The following is a 13,334-nucleotide window of genomic DNA, read 5'->3' as shown; positions in this document are numbered from 1 at the left end:
AAAATTTTGAATCTTCTTGGTGAAAAAAATAGCAATAGTCTTAATAATAATACTCGAGGTGATTTAATTGTTGATCCGGTTGAGTTAATTCATTCATCAATATGTTAATTAGTTGAACAACAATTTACCTTAACCTTCAATTTAGTTAAATTGTCATCATTTATCCCCAACCCACTTTTTCCCATTTCTAATTCAATCCAACTAAACTTTTACTTTTCTAATTAACTAAAAAAAATATATATACATAAGTTAATGGAGATATCCAGAAATTATTACAATTAATTGTTGCTATTTATGATTATTATTGATAATTAATTGTTGAGAAAATTTTTCTACTCATTTTTAACCATTTATTTCAATATATATTTTCGTGTTCATTTGTTTGTGTTAACATTTAAAGTGAACAATTTATTTTCCTCATTGGTGAAAATATGAATCAATATGTTACTCTATTGATTTTGTATTGTTAACAATTAAATTTAATTCACTTGTAAGTTAATTATTTACACTAATTTTTCTCTGCTTTCGTTATAATTTATATATATTTGCGAGTGTGTATTTCAAATAGTGTTTTTATCAATACAATTAATTCAGTTCGTTTCAAATTGATTAAAATTTCTCGTTTCCACAAAGTAAAATGAAGTTCATTTTGTTTCTAGTGATTATTTCAACTTACAATCAATTAATTGTATCTTTAAATGTTAATGATTCAACAATCAACTCAACGTTACCATTAATAAAATCAACAACAACAACAACAATCAAACCATTAAGTGAATCAACAATACCATTGACACCGACAATTAAACCGTTAATTACAACTGAACAACCAATTGATTCAACAACAATTAATAATACTGATGATTATAGTGATTATTATGATAATGAAAATGATGAAAATGTAACTTTATCAACTGGTCAGTTAGATGATGATAATAATTCAACTAATCAATCAGAATCAGATAATGAAACACTTGATGGTCAAGCACAATCTCAGCGTCCATTTATAAGTGGACAAGGTGAGTTGTTAAAATTTTCACAAACAATCAATCAAATTAGTTGACAATTAATGACAATCAACATTAATTCTAGGTGGTAATCAACTTCAAACACCAATACAAAATTATGGTTTACCATTTGCTAATTTAATTCCTGGTTTACAAAATGCTTTAACTAATGGTAACAATCAACGAGGACAATTACCTGGACCATTGGATTTATTAACTCGATTCATACCAAGAGCCAACAACATAAATAACAGAGGTGATTTCTAATTACAATTAGTTAATTTGCTCTATTCCATGAAAGAGAGAGAGAGAGAAAGAGAAAGGACTGATTTGATTGTTAATTAGTGGTTAATTTTTGTGTTCATTAAATTACCGTTTTCAAATTGGAAATGGTGGTTAATTGTTTTCATTGAGAAAACATAATTTTCTTCCAATTGTGAAGTGAAACCTTTAATTTTCAAGGAGAAAACAATGGAAAACTTTTTTTAATTGTAATTTAAATTTCGTTTCCACTTTGGTTTCAATATTTTTGTCTATTTGAAGAAGCGGAAGTTTAATTGTGACAATTTAAAGTAATTTAGCAAAATCTTCAGTTGGTTTTATATAAACTTAAATTGATGGTAACTAAACTGGAAACAATTAAATCAATTTAATCTGTTCCTATTTAACATTAACAGTAAAGAGATAGGGTTTAACTTAAATTAATTAAGGATATACAGTTAACTTTTTTTCAAGATCATCAAAGGTTAATTGTTGGAAATGATTTTGAAGGTTATTAGCAGGAAAGCAATTGGAAATTGACCTGAAATAACCTTGGTTGGATTTAATTGTTCATATTATTAATTGATAATTGTTCTTTTTCTGCTTTCTCATTCGCAGGACCTTTGACTAATTCATTTACTCAACCGGGTACCGGTATTAATCAAGGTTATCCTAATTATAATGGCCTAGGTAATCAAAATTTAAGGCCCGGTGGGTTGAATGGTAGGCTACCTTTGGGTAATTCTGGTAATTTCAATGGATTGGGTTCAGCGGGTCCTCGATTGAATAATAATAACCAACGAGGTCTGAGTAATGGTGGTGATGGAATCAGAAATTCTGGTGAGTCTAAAGAGGACGATGACCAAGAGAGAAATAGACCAGAACCAGAGGAAGATGAAGGAGAGGATGGAAGTCAAGAACAGGATGGAGTGAATAATGAAGATGGTGGACAAAGAGGAGAAGGTGAAAGTGGAGAGATGGGTAATGTCGGTTCTGGTGTTGATAGAACTGATCAAAATGAAGCTGGTCCACAAGATGGATCAAGTGAAGAGGGTCAACAGAATAATGGACGAGGAGGAGGAGGAGAGGAAACTGATGGTGGAAGTGGGGAAGATGGAGCTGGGGAAAGTGGAGAAAATGATGAAGGTAATGAAAGTGAGGCTGGTGACGAGAATGAAGGAGGTGGAGAGGAAAATGGAGGAGACATGGGCGAAAACAGCGGCGGTGACCCTTCTAACGATCCTGATTTGGCCCAATTTGAACGATTAGGTCAAGGAAATACTTTCCCTGGTGACTTGTTTCCACCGGGACTTTTGAGCCAACAAGATTTAGCGGATATTCAGAAATCAATGGATGAACAGGCAAAGAAAGACGCTGAAAGACAACGACAGGGTGGGATGAACAGGGCGATTCATCAAACTCTTCACCTGAATACGATGAAAGTACAGCGGCAGCAACAGACGAACCCACTTCGTATATTCAGCCAACTCATAATAATCAGCGTGGTGCTTATCGTAGTCCCGAACCAAATGTCCAAAATCAACGTAAATATAATAGCCAATTAAATCAACCTAATGGACAACAATCAAATTTAAATTCGAATAATTATCTTGGTGATTACGGACAAATTTCTAATCAACGTCGTGGTGCTTATCCTTCATCAAGAAAATCCAACAATCAAGGGGAACAATTTAATCATCCTGACAGTTATTTCGCTGATTCAAATCTACACACTGACATCGAATCAAATGTTTACTATTCACCAGATTTGGTTGATAATGATAATCACAAACCACAATCAACAACACGATTAACCAATGTACCTCATCAATCAACAATTAATAACAACTTTCCAACATCTACCATTGATTATGATGAAACACATTCATCTAATCCAGGTAATAATTTAAATGGTTAATCAATCAAAAGAAAAACATTTCAGCTCATTTCCCACCCCACTCCATCCCAATCACCATCACAATTACCACCACCACCACCACCTCCTTCAAATGCAAATTAATTTAACTTTTCTTGTTAACATAATTAATTTATATCTTCATGTCAGTTTAACTTGATCAATCCCACTAATCATTGATTAACTTTCATTTTCTTTCATTCTAACCTCAATTAACTCCTCCAACTGTAAAACAATTAACTTTACCTAAATAGATACAACAAAGGAATTAACTAAATTAACTTCATCATCAGCCAATGGTGCTAATCATCATCATCATCATCAAGTTAATTATGGTGAATCAATGGCTGATTATGTTGACGATAAATTAATGGCCAATACTCCTGAAAAAAATGAACAAATCACAATTAAAAGTAAATCAAAAGATCCTTTTCTCAGAGAAAAAATTACAAACAATTAACCAAACAATTAAATAAATTTTTCACCATTTATCACAACTGAAAATTGCCAATAATCAATGGAACCTCTGTAAACTATTAATAAAAATATCAACAACAAGAAGAAATGAAAAAAAAAATTAACAACAATTAAAACCCAATCAATGCCAATGAATAAAAATCAATATTTGTTTTTTGTTCAAAATTAACCTTGATAACAATTAATTCATTTCTTAATGGTGGTTAAAGTAATCACTAAATTACTCGAAGAAAACAAAAAACAAATCAACCCACAATTCATATGTGTGTGTGTGTGACAATTGCAGAGGTTGATTATTGTTGATTATTGATTGTTGTTAGTTAATTAATGTGTTAATCAAAATCTCGATCACACAAAGTAACATAAATTTTGTTATGTTTTGTTATTTTTTGTTCACTGTTTCTGTGTATCTGTTTACTATGAACAAATGAATGAATAACCAATGGTTACAATGAATGATTATTATGAACAGAAAAAAGGTAAACACAATCATGATATTCAATAATAGTAAATAATAATCACAGTTAGTAAATTGTTGGCTTGAATTTTCTGAGTCTTGGTAAGTATTAATCTCATCGGGGAGTTAATATAACACATACTGTGATCCTTAATGGTGAATAGGAATGAGAAAACAAACTTGAATCAATTGACTTATTTACCTCTGTCATTATTATCAATTATTATTATGATTGTTGTTAATTCCGATTGTAATAATAATAATATTATTATTATTAATCTATTGATGTATTTGGAACACTTTTCATTATTGATTGTTATTAACTGATTGACCTGAATGGATATCATGATGAGTGTGTGTGTGTATCAATTTTTGTCACTCACAAAAGGTTTTCCTTGTTAAATTAAATACAATCAAAAGTAATTATTTCAATTGTATATGTAATTGGACTGATTAAGATTCATCTTCTTTCCATGTTGGTTCAATTGATCTGGATCAAAGTTAATCTTGATTAAACCAATCAAGAGGTTTCCATGTTCATGGTGATTGTTATGGTCTTTTTTTTCATCATCAAAAAGCTTCTTGATTAAAAAGTTAATTTTGTCCAATTTCATGTACATTTTAATTGATTCAATTTTGATTGCAATCAAAACGATAATCAATCGATTGAATTGAATTGAAAAAGAAAAAGCAAAAAATGTTAACCAGAGTAAGCCCCATTCTGTTAGCATTGGGATAAAGGGCCTTTATCCTTTGTCAATGCTTCTTGCATTTACTATTGTCGTAGACCATTGATCCTCTTACAGGCGAAACAATTAAGCTCAGATTGTAATTTAATCTTCTCAGCAATTGTTACCTTTAAGAGTTAATCTTAATCGTTTTACCGATCAGACTTTCTCAATTAATCGGTCCGGGGACTTTCCCTCAAGAGATTGTCCCTTGAAAGCAAGACTTGGTTAACACGAGAGTAAAGAGGTTAACAAGTTTCTTGAATATATTTGGAAAACGATGATCAACACATTTAAAGGTTAAATTTGATTTTCTCACAATTTCCATTCAATTAATTTAGTTTGATTGGTTTTAATTTTTGCAAACAATTAATTGTAGTTTTCCAATCAATTATTTGTATTTACTTTTTCTCATTTCCTTTTCGCCAATCAAAATCAATAATTTAGTAAATTAAATTTACTGTGATATTGTTTTCTTGTTGAAAATTGGTGGATTTTGTTCAAAGCACAATTTAAGTGTTGCTTTATGTTGTGATTGTTAAATTGATTATAAATTAGGGTGAAATTGTGGTTATATGTAAAAGGTGACAATTTTTTAGAAAATTTCAACATTATTATAAATTGATTAGAGATAATTAATGATTAATTTTGTCTTGATTTTATACATTGACTAGAGATGAAGTTTCGATTGAGTTGATTGTTGGGATTTATTGGATTGTTAATGAACTTTTTTTGTTGATTTTGTTTTTAGATTTCGGTCTTGGTAATTGTTGATTTACCGAACAATTTACCGGCAAATTTACTTCTTTCTGAATCGATTGTTGCTTTTCTTTCCTTTTCCACTGTTACTTTAAGCTTGGAAACTGATTGTTGTAAATTTGGATCAAGAATTGCAGATTTATCAAAATCGCCAACAGCTAAATCAAATTCACCAATTTCTAAATTAGCTTTTCCTCGACGAAACCAAGCTTTCACATTTGTTGGTTCTCTATTAATCACCTCATCACAAGCTCTTTTGGCTCCATAATAATCAGATAGATTTAGTTTACATTGAGCTAAATTAGAGTAAAATGGAATTCTCATTTTATCCAAACTGATCCATTCTTCGTCTCCTGGTTTCTCTTTGAGAATTAATTGTTCCAAGATGGCTAAGGCTTTTTCGTAGAAATTACTTGCCTCCTGGTAATTATTCAGTCTAAAAGCTTGATTGCCTTTCTCTTTCAATTCTTTAGTTTGTTTCAATTGTTCTTCACTAGACATTTGCCAGATTTCCTTCTCATAATTATCATGAGAAATGACATCTATCAATTCAATAATAAAATCTAAATCACTTGGAGATTTAATCAGTTCGTCAAGATCATCATGTCCGATTGACTTTTGTAAGGCCATCCCACAGCAATGAGATTCGTGTGAATGATCACCATGATCATTTTCTCTCTGATTACCAGAATTAGAAGCAAATTTACGAAATTGTTTCGAAACAAATGGATAATTAAGCACAGTAGCAGCTCTACAATGGAAACGAGCCACTTCCCCAATTCGCATTGTTTTAACAAGAGATTCCCAAATTTCGAGTTTAAATTTTTTCCCAATTAAAAGCTCCATAGGTTTACCAAGTTTACGACTATCATCAATAATCTTCTCCTCTCCATTGATAATCCTAATTGTTTGAAAGTGAAATATAGCCTAAAGAAAACAAAGAAAAAACAATTAGTCCAAAAAATCATCACAATTAAAATGATGACGAAAAAATCAATAGAGAAAAGAAAAATATCACAATCAACCTTAGAATCCAATGAAAATTCAGGAATTTCACCTTTACCAGGATAAATTATACCCTTCATATTTAATTACTAGACAAAACTAAATCTAATTAAAAGACAATTAAAACTCTTAATGAATTCATTGAATTAAATTCAATGTTTACAAAAAAAAAACGTAAACACAAAAATCGAGGGTTCGTATAATAATTACGAATTGTTTTTCTATTTCTCAAATTAACTAATCAACAGAAAAATTGATTTCTTCAATTAGTTGATTAATCTAATGAGTGACCAGTGAGTTGAAGGTTATTTTAATTAAACAATCTATTGGTCACAAGCAAGAATTAAAGAGTAAAAAAGCTACTCTCTTTTCGTCTCTTTCTTTTCTGTTTCTTTCTCTTTCTTCCAATCACCTGGTAACCATAATGATCAGCATATGATTGGAAATATTTGTTTTCCTTTTTTTCCCACCTTCTTTTACTTGTTTCTCTCTCATCTTTAAATTTTTTTTTATTATTTTCCTCTTTTGACATTAATTATTGATTCTTCATCATCGTCATCACCCTTGACCATCATCACCTTCTTCGCATTTATCACAAATTCATTTGCTTTTTTACAGTTTACTTTTAAAACGCCCCATCAGTTAGAGATGCAATACCCAGAGAATCAGTCAATTCCTATTGACATATTGGATGATTTAAGTAGGTGAGTATCTTTAATTGTTTCCCAAATTCCCTGTAAATTGTTCACTTAATTTCTATCGATTGTTTCAACACCTTCCATGGTTAAATTATATTCTATTCTACCATTTAATTGATCTCTTTCTTTACCATCTCTTTTTCTCGTCTCTACTATTAAGGGTTTTCACTATTTTCTTAAGAGAACAAAATTTTTTTCTATTCTCTTTTTAATCTGTCATTTTTGTCTCTTTCTCTTTGTCATTCTCTTTATTTACCAGTGACTTTTTTTTATCTCTTTGTCTCTTTGTCTCTCTCTCTTCCTCCCAATCTTCACTTTCTCCCTCTCTGAATCTTTCCTAGTCGATTCATAATTAACTTACCTCAACATGAGCGGGAAAATATTATCCGGGTGATGTTCCAAATTGAACAAGCCCATTGGTTTTACATTGATTTTCTTTCTGTACAACGACCTAGTTTACCGAAGCTACAATTACGAGTATTTGCACGAATAATGTTCAATCATGTACCTTTTTTGAAAATTTTTCTCAAAGAATTTGAAAATTATTTTAAACAATGGAAAGAATATAAGTCAAATGTTCCCACTTATGGAGCTATTCTTTTAGATGATATCATGGAACATGTAAGTTAACTAATTCTAAATTCAATCAATTGTTCAATTCTGCTAATTGCTACCTACACACATTGTTAATTCTTTTTTTCTACTTCTATTTCTCTTTTTCTTACCTTCTCAACAGGTTTTAATGGTACAAGGATTTTGTTCACAGTCAAGTTGGGGCTTCCCGAAGGGTAAAGTAAATGCTGAAGAAGATCCTGTTCTTTGTGCCTGTCGTGAAGTTAAAGAGGAAACTGGATTTGATTGTAGTCGCCTGATTAAGTCTGAAGATTATATTGAGCTAAAAATAAGGGATACCAATGTGAGATTATATATTGTTCCCGGTGTTGCTAAATCAGAAAAATTTGTTACCCAAACTCGAGGTGAAATTAAAGACATCAAATGGTTTCCATTGAGTAAACTTCCAACCAATAAAAGTGAAAAAGATCTCAATGCCAACTTATTCTTTATGGCAATTCCATTTATAAAGTGAGCAATTTTCTAATCATTTAACAATATTATCATCTTTTAGACAATTTAAACAATAATATTAATCTTTTTATCTCTTTAGACATTTGAAAAGATGGATTATCGATAAAAGGAAACTGCGTCAAGAGGAAGGACGACAAATTTTAAACGTTTCACGACAACAACATTCACAATCAAGCATAACCAAATTCTGGTCTAAATCTTGGAATGAATTTACCATAGACTGGAATTCAATATGGGGCTCAATTCTTGGCGATTCAACCGGTAAACAGGGAAACGGATAACAAACGAAACGGTTTACAACGATTTTTAAAGTTGTATTATTATTGACTCATGCGGCCTGAACACTTTTTTTTTGGACCAAAATCAACATCTACACACCACTAACACCATAGATTTTCCATCCTTTTTCATCCTCATCCTCATTCAACGAACTTAAATTAGGATCTTTATTTTTTTCTCCTCTCATTTTTTTCCCCACTCCAACAATCTAAATCTTTATTCCATCTTTTATTACTTTAAGAAAAGCGAAATCAAATCAACCAATAGAAAAGAAAAACAATGTCAAGTGGCCATGTGACTAATTTCACTGATTAATTGACATTTTTTAAATTGTTCCAATTGAATTTTGAAAGTAAATTGAACCATTGACCGATCGGCAACTAGTATCTCGTTTTACTAGCCTATTACAAAACATAATAGCCGATAGATCTCAATTTCTGGTCAATGTGAATTTTAGCCCAAAATTGTATCACTTTTTTACTTGCATCATTAAATGGGGACATCTAAAAGTATCAAATCTTAAATGATCAATTAATTAAAGGTTTTCATCGTAGAGATAAAATGATTAATTAATTAGCAGGTCACTTGATTGACCAATTTTCAAGTGTCTTCATGATTTTCCTTTCTCCAGTTAATTCAATGTATTTACACCGATAATTTATTGTTTATTTCATTGTCATGGATAATCAATCATTCAGCGAAACTTGAGATTAAACAATTTACTGATTCTCTCAATCAAGAGTACTTAAAGTATCTCGATTTTTTCACAATCAACTGATTTTACAACAGTTTAAAGATTTATGATTACCTTCATTACCGAAAATCAAATTGTCTGAATCACAGTTTGAACTCGCTAATAGACAATTAAATGAATCATTCGAATGATTTATCAGTCATGTGTACAATTAGCATTGTAAGACTTTTAATTTGTCAATTAGTTGATTTCTTACAATCAAAAAATTTGTTGGACGATGTTTTTAACTTTGACAATTGTTGACATGGAATAAAATTGATTGGAAATTAACACTTTGACACTTTGTCATGGTTCCTTTGATCACTGGTTAATATGACTATTGAGCTTCTCAATCAGTTGATTACTGAAAGCAATTCGATAAAGTGGACTCATCTTATCGAGAAGTGCATTCATAGTTTCATAGAAAACTGAATTTAATATTTTCTCTTGTCCTTCATCATTTTCCTCCTCATGGACAATTTTTTTATCCTCGTCAATTGTATCAAACAGATTGGATACAATTCTAAATCCAGCAGCAGTCAACTCGATACAATATTTATCACCTTCTTTGGTTTCACAATTAAAGTAGATTAGGTGATCACTTTGATCCAATTTAGTTGAAACACTAATATAATTAACAACAGATTCAAACTCCTTAACAATAAATTGAGCTTCTTTTGTCCAGTCACATTCATCTTCACCGTCAGAATCATGAACATCAACGGATCTCTCAAACTGGGCCATTTAAAATCAACAATCAAAGTGATCACAAGATTCAATAGAATATAATTAATAAAACAAAATCAAAAAAAGAACAATCAAAAACTCTAAATCATAATTAACTTGAACGATAATCAAAATTGAAAATGAACAATTTTGTTTACATTTGTTTCTATGGAAACATTGAGTTGCCATGGTAACATTTTCGCTGATGATCAATGTGAATGTGTTTTGTTCCTGTTGATTAAGTTTAACTCTTTGATTAATTGTTATTGTCATCTATTGTTAATTTTAATAATTGTTAATTAATTGTTCCTTTGATTGGCTATAGTTTCAGTGTTAACCTGCAATGGATAGATTTTTCAATATTCCAGGTTTAAATGGACTTTTGTCTAACAGATTCTTTATGCCTTTGGTTTTATCAACTTTTGCTGTTGCCTACATTTACCGGAATAAGAAACAATTAAAAGAGCTTGAGAAAAAAATTAAACCTTCTGTTAATGATGATGACGAACAATCTGGTTGCTGTCAAGATACTTGTGGTAATTTTACCTGTAAAACTGTCGATGGTACTGGTTCATGTGGCAATTTGATTGATGATCCACCTCATGTAATATTTATCTTATATGCAACTCTAACTGGAACTGCTAAGTCTTTAGCCTCCTCATTTTATGATAAAATTAAGCAAATTGACGGAAAATTTGGTAACATTAAGCCTATTCTAGCTGATGTTACTGATTTTGACTTTAAAAAAGCCTTGGAAAGTAATGGAATTATTAATGTTTGCGAGACAACAATGATCCTTTTTGTTTCTACTCATGATGGAGGTAAACCACCAGAATCTGCAGAGAAATTCATTAATTCTGTTAAAATGGGTGATTATGATTCCGAGATGAGAAAACTATCATTTTCTATATTTGGTTTGGGAAACTCTGTTTACGGTGAAAATTTCAACAAAGTAGCAAAAGATTTGTCAAGCTTGTTTATTGAACATGGAGCGACCAAAATCCATGGAAATTATCTGTTCGATGAAGATAATGAGGATGACATTAATGGAGCAGTAAATAGTTGGTCTAACGAAATATTAAGTGGCCTTGTGATTTTAATACAATCGAAAAAATCATCTTCATGGATCGATGAAATAGACCAAGAAGTACTTTTCTCCAAAGACGATTATTGGATTGGAAATGACAAAAAACAACAAGACGATGGTATCAAAAACAATGGAAACGACAAAGGTGAAGACAATGATGACTACGATTCCGATGATAGTGATGAAGATGAAGAAAAAAAGAAAAATGATATTGGTGATATTGAAGATTTAGTTCCGAGTATGGGAAAGGGTGACAAAGACACTGGAGATATTAAAGAGATGACAAATGAGATTATAAGAAAAAATCTTAAGAAACAAGGATACAAGTTGGTTGGTTCACATTCGGCCGTTAAAATGTGCCGATGGACTAAATCAATGCTTCGAGGTAGAGGTGGTTGTTATAAGCACACCTTTTATGGGATAGAGAGCCATCGGTGCATGGAGACAACCCCCAGTCTTGCCTGTGCCAATAAATGTGTATTCTGTTGGCGACATCACACTAATCCAGTTGGAACCGAATGGAAATGGAAAATGAATGAACCTGATTTCATTGTTGAAGAGATAATAAAGAATCATGTTAAAATGATCAATGAATTTAAAGGTGTTCCCGGTGTGATTCCTGAAAGAATCGAAGAAGGTTTCAAGGTTCGACATTGTGCTCTCTCTCTTGTCGGTGAACCAATCATGTACCCGAAAATCAATGAGCTTCTCAAATTACTCCATAAAAAAGGAATATCAACTTTTCTAGTCACCAATGCCCAATTTCCTGAAGAAATTCGCAACCTAACACCAGTCACTCAATTATACGTTTCTGTTGACGCTTCAACACCCGAATCATTGAAACGTATTGATCGACCTTTGTTCAAAAATTCATGGGATCGATTTATATTCAGTTTGGAGGCTTTACACCATAAAAAGATTCGAACTGTTTACCGATTGACTCTCGTAAAGGAATGGAACACCGAGGAAATTGAAAATTATGCCGATCTTGTTGTCACTGGTAATCCCGATTTCATTGAGATTAAGGGAGTTACTTTCTGTGGTACCAGTAAAGCGTCAAAAATCACCATGGAAAATGTCCCTTGGCATGAAGAGGTTGTTAAATTTGGCCAAGCTTTGGCTGCGGAAATCGATCATAACTGGGAGATTGTATCTGAACATGAACATTCTAATTGTATCTTAATTGCTCAAAAACGATTCAAGATTAACGACAAATGGCACACATGGATTGATTTCGATAAATATCTTGAATTAGTTCAAAGATACTACGATACCGATGGAGAGGTAGATTTTGATGCTCTTGATTATGCATTAGAAACACCCGAATGGGCTTTATTTGGGTCAAAGGAACGTGGATTTGACCCGGAAGAGAAAAGATTTCACCGGAATAACAAAGATTAATATTCTTCCTCTGAAAATCAACATTTTTTTTTGATATTTCTTAATTTAACAACAATAATAATCTCATCTCTTATTCAAATACAATAAGAGTAGATTTATGCATACAATTAACAATCGTCAATTGTGTTATCAAATTTTGTAAAGTACAAAACTTTTCTGTTAATTGTAAGAAAACTTGAATAACATTGATTCGTCAACCATCAAGAGAAAAGTTGATTTACAAATATTAACTTTTTACTACTTTGATTAATTATCGTAGAGAAGGTGAAATCTTTCACCAGATAATTAATATTTCCCATTCTTTTCCTGTTTATGATAATCTATGGTAATAATTTCCAATCCAATTGTTAACCTATGATTTCAAGCTCTATGATTTGATTACCTGATTGGTGTAAAAGTAGCGAAAAAAGTTAATTGCTTTATATGGAATTTCCGACAAAGTTAAGCAAATTGAAACACTAAATACTATGAATGTACGAATAATATCACATTAGAACATAAATTTTATCTCTCAATATGATTACTAACGAACTGGTAACTACAGTCGAGCGGAGATATGGCTCCTTGATTTCACCAACGAAACAAAACTGCGTTTGTAAGTGAGATCAATAAATCTATTCCAAGACTGAGTAAGTTCTATTCAAAGGAATTGTGATCACCGAAAATAAACTAACCTGATAATTAGTTAGAGATTTTATTCTAAATCATTTGAATC

General features: G+C 31.2%; 5 protein-coding genes across 7 annotated transcripts in view; 3 read left to right on the top strand and 2 right to left on the bottom strand.

Moving 5' to 3' along the window:
- Positions 1-397: 397 nt before the first annotated feature.
- On the top strand, positions 398-3,829 carry LOC128391672 (uncharacterized protein DDB_G0290685-like). The gene is given in 5 exon segments (XM_053351606.1): positions 398-1,019; positions 1,093-1,263; positions 1,887-2,662; positions 2,665-3,166; positions 3,438-3,829. Coding segments are annotated over 5 exon segments (2,037 nt in total). The 5' UTR covers positions 398-637; the 3' UTR covers positions 3,644-3,829.
- Positions 3,830-4,810: 981 nt separating this feature from the next.
- The window catches only part of LOC128391677 (AH receptor-interacting protein-like), a 32,710-nt gene continuing 24,186 nt past the window's right edge, over positions 4,811-13,334 (bottom strand). Inside the window, exons 2-3 of one of the 2 annotated variants that reach the window (XM_053351621.1) lie at positions 6,630-6,735; positions 4,811-6,531 (exon numbers count right to left, since the gene is read on the bottom strand). In XM_053351621.1, the coding sequence (XP_053207596.1) occupies positions 5,593-6,531; positions 6,630-6,689 (999 nt within the window). In that variant the 5' untranslated portion in view covers positions 6,690-6,735 and the 3' untranslated portion in view covers positions 4,811-5,592. Of the gene's footprint in view, positions 6,532-6,629; positions 6,789-13,334 lie in introns of those variants that run through there. The other variant, XM_053351620.1, reaches the window with a different exon arrangement.
- On the top strand, positions 6,944-9,189 carry LOC128391679 (m7GpppN-mRNA hydrolase-like). 2 transcript variants are annotated; one of them, XM_053351623.1, is made up of 4 exons: positions 6,944-7,313; positions 7,649-7,928; positions 8,044-8,390; positions 8,473-9,189. In XM_053351623.1, the coding sequence occupies exons 1-4, from the start codon at positions 7,258-7,260 to the stop codon at positions 8,672-8,674; spliced, it is 885 nt and encodes a 294-aa protein (XP_053207598.1). In that variant the 5' UTR covers positions 6,944-7,257; the 3' UTR covers positions 8,675-9,189. The 2 variants fall into 2 exon arrangements, with proteins under 2 accessions (XP_053207598.1, XP_053207599.1); XM_053351624.1 differs by having other exon boundaries at positions 7,567-7,928.
- LOC128391699 (GSK3B-interacting protein-like) lies at positions 9,578-10,283 on the bottom strand. The gene has a single exon (XM_053351640.1). It carries the CDS (start codon positions 10,147-10,149, stop codon positions 9,727-9,729), a length of 423 nt encoding a protein of 140 aa, XP_053207615.1. The 5' UTR covers positions 10,150-10,283; the 3' UTR covers positions 9,578-9,726.
- On the top strand, positions 10,334-13,102 carry LOC128391671 (S-adenosyl-L-methionine-dependent tRNA 4-demethylwyosine synthase TYW1-like). The gene has a single exon (XM_053351605.1). It carries the CDS (start codon positions 10,475-10,477, stop codon positions 12,617-12,619), a length of 2,145 nt encoding a protein of 714 aa, XP_053207580.1. The 5' UTR covers positions 10,334-10,474; the 3' UTR covers positions 12,620-13,102.

This window comes from Panonychus citri, unplaced genomic scaffold (assembly GCF_014898815.1).
Source record: "Panonychus citri isolate SS breed McGregor unplaced genomic scaffold, ASM1489881v1 Contig00135, whole genome shotgun sequence".
NCBI classification, from domain to species: Eukaryota; Metazoa; Arthropoda; class Arachnida; order Trombidiformes; family Tetranychidae; genus Panonychus; species Panonychus citri.
Note: the sequence above shows the minus strand (reverse complement) of the source record. Positions and strands in the feature narration are given on the sequence as shown.